At 33.7% G+C, this 13953-nt stretch overlaps 1 protein-coding gene across 1 annotated transcript in view; it reads right to left on the bottom strand.

Annotated features, from left to right (window-relative positions):
- The window catches only part of COL11A1 (collagen type XI alpha 1 chain), a gene marked incomplete at its 3' end in the record, with an annotated part of 207355 nt that overhangs the window by 89159 nt on the left and 104243 nt on the right, over positions 1 to 13953 (bottom strand). The window contains exons 21-30 of the mRNA XM_008074045.1: positions 12628 to 12681; positions 12149 to 12193; positions 11859 to 11912; positions 11353 to 11397; positions 6945 to 6998; positions 5451 to 5495; positions 4224 to 4277; positions 4099 to 4143; positions 1671 to 1724; positions 533 to 640 (exon numbers count right to left, since the gene is read on the bottom strand). Of these exons, the coding sequence (XP_008072236.1) occupies positions 533 to 640; positions 1671 to 1724; positions 4099 to 4143; positions 4224 to 4277; positions 5451 to 5495; positions 6945 to 6998; positions 11353 to 11397; positions 11859 to 11912; positions 12149 to 12193; positions 12628 to 12681 (558 nt within the window). The remainder of the gene's footprint in view (positions 1 to 532; positions 641 to 1670; positions 1725 to 4098; positions 4144 to 4223; positions 4278 to 5450; positions 5496 to 6944; positions 6999 to 11352; positions 11398 to 11858; positions 11913 to 12148; positions 12194 to 12627; positions 12682 to 13953) is intronic.

The following is a 13953-nucleotide window of genomic DNA, read 5'->3' as shown; positions in this document are numbered from 1 at the left end:
TAAGAATGGCTCACCCTAGCCGGCTCGGTGGCTCAGCCTGTAATCCCCCCCGTTGGGAGGCTGAGGTGTGTGGAATGCCTGAGCCCAGGGGTTCGAGACCCACCTGGGCAATTTGGCAAGACCTCATCTCCACAATAAATAAAAAAATCAGCCGGGCATGGCAGCGCGTGCCTGTAATTCCGGTTACTCGGAAGGTTGAGGCGGAAGGATCGCCGGAGCTCAGCAGGTTGAGGCTGCAGTGGCCGGAAGCGGCCACTGCATTCCAGTCTGGGCGACTGAGTGAGACTCCAACTCAGAAAAAAAAAAAAAGAATGGCTCACCCTGCAGCGTCAAGAACAGAAGGGACTAGAAAATAAGTAGTGGGAAAACAAAAAGATAGATGTGCTTATCTCATGATTATACTTCTTGGTAGTATTTATCAGACATTTGATAGAGGCGCCTAGATTTTTGACTGCAGTGATTTCAAGTAGTTTAAAGTGACAATGAAGCAGCATCTGCAAGAAGACCTCTGGATTTAATGGTGTTTACTGGCCTTTTCTCCTGCTTGACCGGATGGTCCTGCGTCTCCCGTTGGGCCTGCTCGACCTTTGGGGCCTTCTGGGCCATCTTCCCCTCTTGGACCAACTTGACCGACTTCTCCCTGAAGCACAGAATAATGACAGCCTTACAAATTAAAACATATTTGGAGACTGAAAGGCATAGGTTACAGTCTATCAGAAAGTCAGATTTTTCAACTCTTGATGTGTTTACTCATGTTTTGTTTGTGACAAAGAAGCTTGAAAGTGTTTCACTTCATCAATCTTTCCATGACCAAATAAACAACTGAATATAGTCTGACAATTGGAACTCTATATAAGCCTGATGATCCCATATATGACATTAAATTGTCTTTAATACATCTGTGTTAAAGAGAGAAAATAAAAAAATTAAAATGACGATTAGCCAATAATTTTGGAAACCACTATTTTGAACATAAGAAAAATATGTCTATTGTATCCTTGTTTTTGTCTTCAAGATGTTAAGAATTGGGATATGGACATTACCCCCCATTCCAGCCCTCATCCTGGACACAGACTTCATGTGAATTTCAGGGAAGCAAAGGTATTCTGCAGTATGCTGCTTTGCTCAGATATATTAGTTGCTATTATATTATTTATAAAATAAGTCTTCCCAATAAAGCAGTTAATTTGCTTTAAGTGACTCATATTTTTGTTTGTTTTCTAGAATTTACTACCACAAAAAAAGTACCATTTTTGTGTTCAAAAATTTAACACCACCCTATAAAGAAAATTCATGAAAGTCGCAGACATAGATTCTAACTAGCATAGTTCACTATATATGAACAAAACTTTGAACAAATTTATCAAATTATTTCTTTTAACTAGTAATTTTGTGATAATTATCTAAAATTATGTGTATAATAATAGTACACATGTGTGCATACATGTGTGCATGCTTGTTATAGAACTTATGGAAATATATGAAAGACTAAAGATAGTACATTGTCTCTACAAAAATTAAAGCTCCTAATCTTCATTAAAATATGTAAATGAGAAAAGTTTTAGGTAGTAAAACATTTATTTTGTGCTTGCTGCATTTAGTTACATGTATATATGTGTACATATATGTGTATAATTTCATGTACTAGTGCAAAATTTCTTTTTACTTACTCTGTCACCTTTAAGACCCATGTCACCTTTGAATCCTGGAAAACCATCTTCACCCTAAAAAAAATATATAAGGAATAAAAAAATTAAATCAGTCATTTGGAATAGCCTAAAATACAGATATGAAAATATCAGTGCAGATAATTAGGGAAAATTGTTTTCAAAAAATGTGAATGCTAGTTGTGAAACTCCTCCTCCCTCTTTTATTTGTTTGCTTGTTTGTTTGTTTGATTATTTTGAGTTGGAGTCTCACTCTGTGCCCCAGGCTAGAGTGCAGTAGCATGCTCACAGCCACCGCAGCCTCGAACTGCTGGGATCAGGTGATCTCTTCAGTCTTTTTTCTTGAATTTCCTCCAACCCCACTGAAGACCCTAGGATTGAGTTCTAGAAACACTGAATTATTTGTGGTTCCACTTGTAACACACCTGCAAATCATTTCCCTCCTCTGTCCATCTGGTGATACTTTATCCTTCCTTCAAAACTCGGCTCAGAATTCAGTTCTGAAGTTTTTCCTGACATCAATTATTCCCTCCTAAAATTAACCCCTCCATCCCGGGTGCCCCACTGAATATTCATTATTGCAATAATACCTCATCCTGCATTTAGAAGACGATAGGTTGTTTTCCTTCTACATAACAGGCAAAGACAAGAATCATGTCTAATTAACCTCTGAGTCTCCAGTGTCTAATACATTTTTGACCTTTAGTAGCCAGAAGCCATAATGCTCAATAAAGATTTACTAAATGCCATGGTGTGAGTTTGGCAAGGTATGTCACAGTTCAGAAAATACAAAACACCAGATAATCACAAATATATGAGTCTCACACACCTGAAAAGTGAGAGCCAAACTTGTATGCTCTCGACTAAAAAATTCCGACAGGCCTAGAATTTTTTTCTTTAATCAAGAGAAAAAGCATGATATTTTAAACATTCTGGCCATTCATTGGCCTTGTAAGGAGCAGGGGGCTCTCTGTACTGATTGTGTAGTGGCAGAGGCTTAAGTGCTGAAAAGACCGCCTGACTGTCTATTGACTGCAGTCCTCATCACTTTCACTCTAGAGAAAAAGGTAATTACACAGTTGTCAAGTTTAGTTTCAAGAATACTGCACTCTGTCTAAAAAAAAAAAAAATCACTAACCACTTTTAGGATTGTTTCAAACAGAGATTTATTTATTTATCTTTAAAGGGAGAACTGAGTGTATGGGATGCCATTTCTGCTATGGTTTTCTTTTCAATATATTCATAATTTTAAAATTTATTGGACTGCCATCCAAGTACTAACCAGACCTGACACTGCTTAGCTTCCAAGACCAGACAAGATCGGGTGCGTTCAGGGTGGTGTGACCATGCAGAGGTCCTCAAACTTTTAAAACAGGGGACCAGTTTACTGTCCCTCAGACCGTTGGAGGGGTGGACTATAGTTTAAAAAAAAAACTATGAAAAAGATACCTGCACACACTCATGTTTATTGCAGTATTTTTTACAATAGCAAAAACATGGAACCAACTGTGCTGCCCATGGAAAGAAGACTGGATAAAAAAACATGTACAAGATGGAATATTATGCAGCCATAAGGAAGGACAAAATTACAAACATTGTAGCAACTTGGATGGACTTAGAGTCTATAATACTGAGTGAACTATCACAGAAACAAAGAACCAAGTATCACATGTTCTCACTCATAAGTGAACCTTGAACAACTATCATAATACTATAAGAAAGGGATTGGCAGTAGTGGGAAACCGCCAGAGGTCGTGGGGGGTACACTTCATCAACAAGGGTGCCTGCATAATGAACACGTGTATGCCCATCCCTGAACTGTACCCCACATATTTAAAGTCAGTTAAACTATAAATGCCCTATAGAAGATGAAATATTCATTCACAGTCTTAGATGTATTCTTGTATCTACCTCTGCCTGGTTTTATTATTTTCTTTTCCTCATTAACCCTTTGACTTCGCATGTAATATCACAGAGACAGTTTTTCTCTTTACCCTGTTGATTTAGAGTACTTCTAACTTCCCTGTTGTACACTGCATTTCTGTGTATAAATTTTGGGTATTTCAGGAGAGAAAAAAGGAATATACATTACTCTGTTATGCATCTAACTGTATAACATCCAAACCCTGAAGCAAATCCATTCATAAGGCCAACCTCATAATTTACAAAAATTAAACACACGTTAAAAAAAGATGCAAGAGTAATTCTATTTATGCCATACCTTGGCTTCTGTTCAATTATTTAACCCGTACCCTAGAACATAATACATTTTTGTTGTTTCCAGAATACAGGATACAAAAATAGACTAGCAGTGTATAGGATGCAAGTAATCATTCAATGTATTTCAGAAATATTATATCTGTTGAACGATTTTAAATTTTGACATAATAGATATACAGAAATTTAAATCAACTGAACTATTATATTTTACCTTTTCACCTTTAGATCCCTTGAGACCTCTGACACCATCTGCTCCCTATGGAATAAATGAGAAGTATTAAATGATTATAACAGTTCACATCATAAGTAAATAATATGAAACAATTTAACAATTACCTTTACTCCTCGGGGGCCAGGGTAGCCAATAGGACCTTGTGGACCAGGAGGACCCTGGAAAAAATTCATTGTAACTTAAATGTACAATACATTAAGAATGAAACTCATTTACATACTAAAATTTACCAATCTACAAGAATGTGGTATTTTTCTACTATTAATATTTGGTAAAGATTTCTTCTGGTAGTTTATCTTTTTGTCTCTAGAGCCAGATATGATTAACAAATCATGTAAACAACACTATTCTTTTAAATTTATCATATCATATATTCAGGCTAAAAATAACATTTAAATGAGCTAATAAGACAAATATTATAAGTATGTGAAATAATGTAAACAATTAAATAATTAATAAATAAATTTTTAATCACCATAGTATGCTGTGCTCAAGATCTACATAGAGAGATATTAATTAGCTAACAGGATCAATAATATCTAATAGAAAACTTGTATACTTGGAGTATTTATATCATCAAGAATATAATCAAAATTATATATTTTCCACAGCTTCTTTTATTATTCTTGTCTACCTTAAGGAAACATATAAAACATAATTTATAATTTCTACAGTAATGTTGAGACTATTAATGCTATTTTAAAGGAATTCAAAACTAACAACTGTCAAAAAAAAGATCCTATCCCTGCCACTGTAATCCAAAGTGGTCCTACCATTGAATTCCTTTTTATTATGATATTTCAACTCAATATTTTTATAACCATTGGTCTTAAACGTAATATCCTTTCAGCTAAAGGTTACCAGAAAGTAATAGGTAAAAATAAAATCAGTTTACATAAGTCATTGAATGATATTCAGTAATTTTTGTGCAATTGCATTGCTATATATTATTGCCATTTACTTCATGTACAAAACATATGCAGAGTGTGAATCTATTTCTAATCATGAGAATATTTTTTAAAACACAGAGTACACAGGCTAATGTATAAATTACTAATACAAAAATAAGTCATCTCTCTAAGGCACACCTGTTTTTAACACCAAAAATAACTACAAGAACTTAATTTCTCTTTAAATGTTAAGAAACATTTTTTCAGAAAGTAAAGACACATAGGCAGGTAGGAATGAGACCTTTTCTGGTAGTTATTTTCTAATGTTCACATCACTAAGTGATCATGGAGGAATATGTATGTTACAGAGATGACAAAATTAAGGGATTTTTCTCTTGGAGATAAATTGACAGGACATGAAAAGAATACTTTGGAACCTACCAGAGCGCCCTTTTCTCCAGACTGGCCTTCTTTGCCAGGATGGCCCTATTTGAGCAAAAACATACACTGATAAGATACAATATTAGTGGTTGATAATACTATGAAGTTGTTTAGTTTCTTCTCAAATCTACTGAGCTCTTCTTTGAGTTTCAAAATTATTGAACATTATTGCATCGGGATAGGTGGCTTTAAATAATAGAAACGGCATTTGGAAGTAAATACAATAAGCTTATATTTGATGAATGTAAGTTTCATCAAATACATAATGCATTTGAGAGAGATGAAGAAAGTACATAAAGAAATGCATATTGTTAATTAACAGTTCAACCTCTGCCTAAATTAGAGTCGCACAAAAAGGCTTTAAATGTGCCTTCTGTTTTGCATATTGATCAAATGATTAAATATGCACCTTCAAAAAAGCAACTAAGGTGTGCGAATGAAACATCTGAAAGCATAGCGAGATCATAAATACTAACATTTAATGTGTAATTATCAAGTTACTGAAATTCAGTAAATAAAAATGTACAGCTGCATCACAATTATACTCAATAGCAAGTAGAGACAGGACTTAAAAAAATATGTATCCTAGGCTAGTTAGAATGGCTCATGCCTGTAATCCTAGCACTTTAGGAGACTGAGGCAGGAGAATCGCTTGAGTCCAGGAGTTCAAGACCAGATTGGGCAATATAGTGAGACCCCCCCAACTCTACAAAAATGTTTAAAAATCAACAGGGCATAATGGCATGTGCCTGTAGTCCCAGCTACTCAGGCTAGGTGGGAGGATTGTGTAAGCCCAGGAGATAGAGGCTGCAGTGAGCTATAATCACTGCCATTCCAGCCTGGATGACAGAGGGAGACACTGTCTTTAAAAAAAAAGAAAAAGAAAAAAAGGAAAGAAAAATCCTTCATCCTAGCTTCAAAAATCTAAGTTATCTGAAGAGAAAAAAATTATAAACAAAAATTTTTAAATGGGAGAAGTTACATAATTACATTATTGATTACTATATAAGGGGAAATAATAAATTATATATTGCTGTATCTACACAGGAGGAGAAAATCCCCGAGGCCTAAGAAATTTTCATGGAAAATGTGAGGAACTTTACCTGGACTCTTAGAAATAAGAACTTTGAAAAGAAAGAGAGGATGAAGAAAGGGTCTCTATGAAAAGAAATAGGCATAGTGATAAAAATCTTAGATAAAGATAAGAAAATGTGAGTGGGCTTGAGTTCCTGGAGCTGGGAAAAAGAAAGATTCTGGGGAAGTTCTGGCCTCAAATGTCAGAATGAGTTTATACAAAAGCCACTGTGAGCTCATTAAAGATTTTGCAATATAGAAGTGACAAGGTTAAAAAGGTATTTTAGCGAGATCAATGTTTAATGACTGGCTCAATTTACTTTTATCACTGACTTTATATACTCATTTCTAAAACACATGTAAAATCTCTCTTTGAGGATGATGTAAAGAAACTTGAATGATCACATAGCTATTACTTACGGGAGGGCCATCAGCACCATTAAGTCCAGCAAGTCCTGGTTTCCCTTGTGGTCCCTTATCAAATAAAGAAAGAAAATATTTTATTAAAAAAATAAAAATAACAAAAGGTTCTGACTTGTAAATATACTGCAAATAAAATTCTTTTTTTTTAGATTGGAAAATACAGTTTATTTAGAAAGTAATTTGAGAGAGGAGAATCACCTCCTCAAGTTAAGAAAACATGGTGGCCATAGCTCAAAAAACACATGGCCTGGCTGATGCTTAACAAAACATTGACCAATAAGATTTTTAACTTGAGTCGCTGGCTTCTATCTGTAAGAAATGAACATTTAAATAACTTTTTAACATATTATGTGTGAGAAATGTCATATAAAAATAAAAACCCAATTTAACATATCAAAAATATGGTAGTTTTTAGTCAGCTTACTAGTCCTAAATGTGTCTTTTTAAAAAAATTAACAAATCAGGTTTCGAATGCCACAATAAACTGGAGTTTAACGAATAAAAAGAAAAGTCATATAAGTCAGAAATCCATTGATTTATGTCATTGAAGAGATAAACATTGGACATTTCCATCAATAATATTAATAAGTGCCAACTCAAAGAATTACATAGTAACATTGATGAAACACTAGTAATTATTAAAATATTTTAAGGAATACAGATGTTATAGTGTGATCATTACTCATAGGACAATCTATTTTGATGTAAAAATAATATATCTTAAGATGCAACCAACAAATAACAAAATAATGATCCATCATATCATTCTAATCTTGTTTAACTACCGAGGGATTCAAATGTCATTAAATGTGACCATCATTAAGTTTGGAACATGGCAAAAATCACCACTGCAAGAAACAGACCTTTTCTTCGGAGAAACATAGGCATTCTGCTGAAGGTTAAATTTATCAAATCCCCAGAACCCAAACCATTATTGTTTACTGGTTGTTAGCCAGGATTTAGAAACAATGGAGAGGGCAAGGATACATCAGCAAGCCTAAATGCTGAGCTTATTTTAGTTTTGTTTTTTTGTTTTTCCCCTTTCAGAAAGTATTAGGATAAGATTGCATTCATGTCTGATATTGCAGAGTTTTATAGAAAGCCTCAAGTAAAGAACAAAAAAGCATGAAAGGTAACCTTTAAGTTGGACAATTTAGATTTTATAACAGAAAGTAATTATATCTAATTCAAAGGTCTTAAAAGTTTAATCTTTTTCACTAGTCTGCAAAGTCATAGTCAGTCAAATAATTTAATATCATTTTAATGGCATCATTTTGCTTAGCTCTTCAATTACCTTTTGCTCTCAAGACAATGTTCTTATTTGTTTCAAAACAAAATGTATTGCACAAGCACAGAACTATTCCTTTATTATTATCAGTGGATATTATATATTTCTGTGACAAGGACTTTGTGGGCAATATTGCATGGATTTTTGTGTGTGTGCTACTATATATTTAAAGGTAGACAAGGAATACTGAAACCATAAGATGTTCTTGAGTCAAAATAAAATGAATATATCTCTTTCAAAATGGAAGTTCCATGACAGCAGAATGTTTTGTCTGTCTTCCTGTTTACTGTTTCCCTGGAAGGGTGAGGATAAAGTTGAATGAATGTTATATTTTTTAAATTTTCATAAATCAAGGTTTCTGAGTGCTTCTATGCACTATGTTAAGCAATTTGTATGCATCCTGCATTCTCAAAATGTCTAGGCAATATTATAATCTCAGATTTGGGTAAATTAACCAATGTTAATATTGACAGTTACAATCTGGATGAACCCAGGTCCGAGTTCATTTTTTTCAAAGTCTCTCCCTTTAACCAATATTTCTTTTGTAGCCTGCTGTTTCATACTAGGCTGATAGTGTTATACAAAAGCAATTGATATATGAATGATATAAATCCTGAACTCAAAAATTAAACCACAGGAAATCTTCAGTATGTTTACTTAACATGTCAGAAAAAAGAATAGTTGCCCTATCCACTTTAGTTCTTTAACTTAAATCTTATGAAACATTTTATTCAAACATAACAAGAGCACAAGCCAGAATAACTTAGAGTTATTCTGTAAGAGTTATTGGATATTAAAAATATATGACATTAGTTTAATCATTTTGAAATGCTAGATTATGCCATAATACAATTAAAAAATCTATTCATCAAGTTTTGGAAGACAAAACACTCAGGTCAGGATAAACAGATCATAGTTACGTCATGAAGAAATAGAAGCAAAAACTTCTACTTTTTAATATAGATATAAAACAAAATAAATATTGTAAATGCATTGTAATTAAAAAGCCATATTTTTTATGGTCTTGAGTTCCTTTCTCCTTTTGATGGAGACTGTCTTTGAACCTAGAAGTTGGATATGCTGAGATCAAAGACAGAAGTGGTATGTACTTAGGACAGCACATTAACTACCAGAAGTGCCAGGGAACCTGAGTCTATCTTTTATCTCTAGCTCAACAAAGGGAATTCAGATATAATGTTTTCCCTAAGAGCAAATTTCTCTAAATAATCATGTGCATACTGATAAAATCATGGTAGAAAATGCAATAGTTACATTTTAATACATAAACACAGTATGCATAAGATGAACTAATCTAAAATTTAAGTGACCCAGATCAAAATCTCTGATCTAAAGATTTAAAATCACCTTTAAAACCAAACATCTTGAACTCATAGAAAATTTTCCAATAACACTCTGCAACCAGACAGAAAAACATCCACAAAAAAGTACTTTAAAGACTATTTACATCAGAAACGTTAATTCCATTTAAAATACTACCAAAGGATTTGAATAGAAATTTTATCAAAAGAGTAACAGAATTGGACAATAAGCACATGAAAAGATATTCAACATCACTAGTAATTAGTGAAATACAAATTACAACCACAATGAAATACCATTTTATACCAACAGGGATGATCATGCTCAGGAAGACAGACAATAACAAGTATTAGTGAGAATGTAAAGAAAATATCCTATACATTGCTGGTGCCAAGGAAAAAATGGTGCAACCACTTTGGAAAACACTTTGGAAACTTCTTAAAATGTTAAACTTAAGTTTACCATATGACTTAGCAATCCCACTTCTTAGCATATACCAAAAATAAATGAAAACATGTCTGCACAAGGACTTGTAGGCAAATATTTACAGCAGCAGTATTTGATTTACAATAGCTAATAAGCATAAACTACCTATTTTCATCAAGTGCTGAGTGGGTGAACTGAACTGGTTATATCCAGCCAATGGTTAAAAAAAAATAAAGAAGGAAAATGCTGATAGATGCATGCTACAGCATAGCTAAACCTCAAACACATCATGCCAAATTAAACAAGTCGGAAATACAGGTTACATATTATATTCATTCGTATGATTAAATTCATATATTCAAGTTATTTATATATTTTCATATAAAATATTCAGAAAAGGAAAATCTTATAGATTTTTCTTTATAAGACAAAAAAGATTAGCTGTTGTCTAGGTCTGGCAGTGGAACAAAGAAATGCAAATTAACACAAGGATTCATTCTAGATCCATATAGATATTCTGAAAGTTAGACTGGCAAAATTCAGTAAACTTACTAAAAATCATTGATTTGTACATTTAAAACAAGCGACTTTTTTATAATACTTAAATTATACCTCAATACAATTTAATTTATTTAAGAAATTGATATGTTCATAGAAATACAAAAATAAGAAAAACAAAGGTGTTAAAACAAGCCAGTTAACACTTGTGCTGTCACTACAGGGGGAAAATTATTATTCAGGGAATCTGGCAGAGGAGATCAGGGAAAAAGAGGTCTCTTTAATTAAAGATTTATTTTTGTCTTAATCCAGACATGGCGTTATTAACAAGAACATCATTTGCTATTCATACATGAGAATTGGTAACAATGACATTGTCACAATTTTCCCTTTATCAGATCTTGCTACAAACCTTTTGCTGCAAGTAAACTTAATTACATTTTTTTAATAATGAGAAAGAAAAAGAGACCAAAATAAAGAGAAGCATTCTCTCATACTAGTACATTCTTGAAATTAATATAGCTGAAAATAGCATATTTGGAAACTTTTCAAATGGTAACCAAGATTTTACATTCACAGTTTAAGAACATATGAATCAGGCAACTCTCTTTTTGTGTCCCTTCCTGCTGCTGGGAGCTTTTCTATCATCTGAATAAATTTCTCGTTACTTTAAAAAAAAAAAACGAAAGGAACATATAAATGAATACACTGTACTCTCATGGTTTAACTTTAGATAAATTATTTATGTGTTGAGAATTATAATATCTTAACATTTAAATATCTTAACAAAAACAGAAGGCAGGACTTACACCTGCCTATGCTTGTTAACCCAGACATGTTCACTAGACATTATAGAACAACAGAGTAACTTGCCTTTTCACCAGGAGGACCAATCGGACCTTGTGGACCAGGTAGACCCTATTTTAAAAGAATTTATATATGTCAGTAATCACAATCACATTAAAAGAATATACTCTTAAAATTGCAAATTATCATCTCTCTATTACACAGGAAATGAGATATAGCACTTTTCCCAAAGAGTTCAGGAACACGGTAAAGAGTTTTACACAAGCTACTCTTTTGCAAAGTGACTGCAATGTGATCCTATTCAAAACCCTCCTGCAGGTATGGTGAGTTCTCCTGGCATTCCCTGAACACTGAATGGCTCATTTTTTTTCTTGGAAGAAAGGGGACTTCACAAGCTTGCTCACATTTTTTTTAAGTAAGAAATACGTATATCTACATACAGAGATATATATAACATTCATATGTCAAACATTGTTTACATCGAATATTTTGAAGCTGTTGAGTTTTTTGTGTGTGAAAAGATACCTTCATACTCCCATTATCTCAAAAGAGATGTGATGGCTTAGACTTACTTGAGGTCCTGGATTCCCTTGCTGACCTGGAGGTCCAGGCTCCCCTTGGGGACCCTGTCATAGGAAAACAGAAAGAGTCTTCAATGGGGCTATTTCACATAACTGGAAAATAGCTTCCTCATCAGTTTTCCCATAAGAATATCTGAAAAATACTGCAAAATTTTAATGCTACTGGTAGCTGATGGACTTAGCAAAATGTAAGAAATCTTTAGTTTAGATTTACCAATAAAAATAGTTTGTTAGTGCCCATATTTAAAGGTAAGTTATTTTTATGAATATTTGCTACATACCATGTTCCCTTTTGGTCCTGGAGGGCCATCTACACCTGCCATACCCTTCAATGAAGAAAAAAATTGTGTAGGGTTGCTTATAAGATGCTAAAACAGAAAATCAAAAAGACTAACCTAATAGCATGACACTCACTAGCCTAAGGTGACTAAAAATCATTTAAGACTTAATGGAAATGAGGAAAAAGACAAGACCTATACTTTGCTATCCACATACACGTTGGACACAATCTAGCAACGTTTTCCACCGCATGCTGGATTTATCATGAAAACAGTTAAGACAGATAACCAAGAGGAAGAAAAAAGAGAGTAGGGAAAGAGGATGATCAGATAAATTGATAGGCAGCATCATTAGATCTTAGAATATCACAAGGCATTAAACTCTCTGCTGTTTTCTAAGCACTTTTATGGCCTCCCAAGCTTTAAAGAGTCTGGCAACAAGCTTTTTCTAGAGAATCCTGAATGCTTCCATCAATACATACAGGCTGCCCTGGCGATCCTGGTGTTCCCCTTGGTCCCAGCAATCCTCGTGGACCCTAGAATGGGAGAGGAAAAAGAAAAGCATGTCTTCATAAGAAATGCCTTCAAAATGCGCTTCTTCCTCTGACAAACTCTAAGGTAATGTTTAGAGTGAAAATATTTATACCTCTTCTCTTAACATACTGAAAGCGATGTTTAGAATATTGCTTTCATGTCACATAAACATCTAACCTTTATAATGATCTGAAAGCCAAAATGGATAACGGTGAGTCATACAGAAACTGTGTATCTTTGATCCTATAAATTGACATACAAATCATCTAGGGATTTTTTAAAATGGGAAATAGTTTATTACTTTCAAGAAGACACTTTTGTGTCATGTTCTAATCTGAATGGCAACACTGAATCTTATTATGCAATCAGAGATACTACGCAAATAGAAAAGTCCCGATTCTCATTTATTTTACATTTAGGTAAAGTCCATCTTGAAATAACTTTGGCTGAGGAAAAGAAACAACCAGTGGATAATTATATGTGTGTGTGTGTGTGTGTGTGTGTGTGTGTGTGTGTGTGTGTGTATATATGTATACAAATTGTATTATTATTATTTTTATTAGAGATAGGATCTTGCTCTGTCACCCAAGCAGGAATGCTGTGGTGTGATCATAACTCACTACAGCCTCGAACTCCCGAGCTCAAGCAATCCTCTGGTCTTGGCATCCAAAAGTGCTGGGATTACAGACATGAGCCACTGTGCTGCCTACATGCTGATTACAGGAACCATTCTTAAGAGATTTCTTACTTGTTTGAATTTATGTGACTTGACAGGATCTAGAATGCAGTGTATTTAAAACTGCAATTAGGAGGCCTGTTTCTAGTCTAATTGTTTGGCTAGCTAGCTTTGAGAAAACCTTCCCAGTTCAGTTTCTTCATCTGTACTATTCAGTGGGGGAAAATGATATCATCCTTATATCAGGTATACATTGCCACATTCTTTTGTTTCTTCTGGTAACAAGATTCATTTACTTTAAATACATAAATAGAATACGGAGCTATTGATGATAGAAAAAAGAAACAAAACAAAGAAGCAGCAGCACAAATTCCAGAAGGTAATTTTTTTGGGGCTGCAAAATGCTACATTCTACAGTTTTTTTCTCTCATTGTCTAAGATTTTTCTCTATAACAAAAGATGGTCTCTGCATATCCTTTTGTATTTTTTCACATGACCATTCTCTGGTCACATTAGGCAAGACTGCAGTATTTATCTGAGTTTATCATTGCTATTATATGTGTAGCACCAGTCCCTATTCCTCAAAAACAGGAATATT

Source organism: Carlito syrichta, unplaced genomic scaffold (assembly GCF_000164805.1).
Source record: "Carlito syrichta isolate Samal-C Ts95f unplaced genomic scaffold, Tarsius_syrichta-2.0.1 Scaffold316282, whole genome shotgun sequence".
Taxonomy (NCBI): domain Eukaryota; kingdom Metazoa; phylum Chordata; class Mammalia; order Primates; family Tarsiidae; genus Carlito; species Carlito syrichta.
The sequence above is the reverse complement of the archived record's forward strand: the minus strand, read 5'-3'. Positions and strand labels throughout refer to the sequence as shown.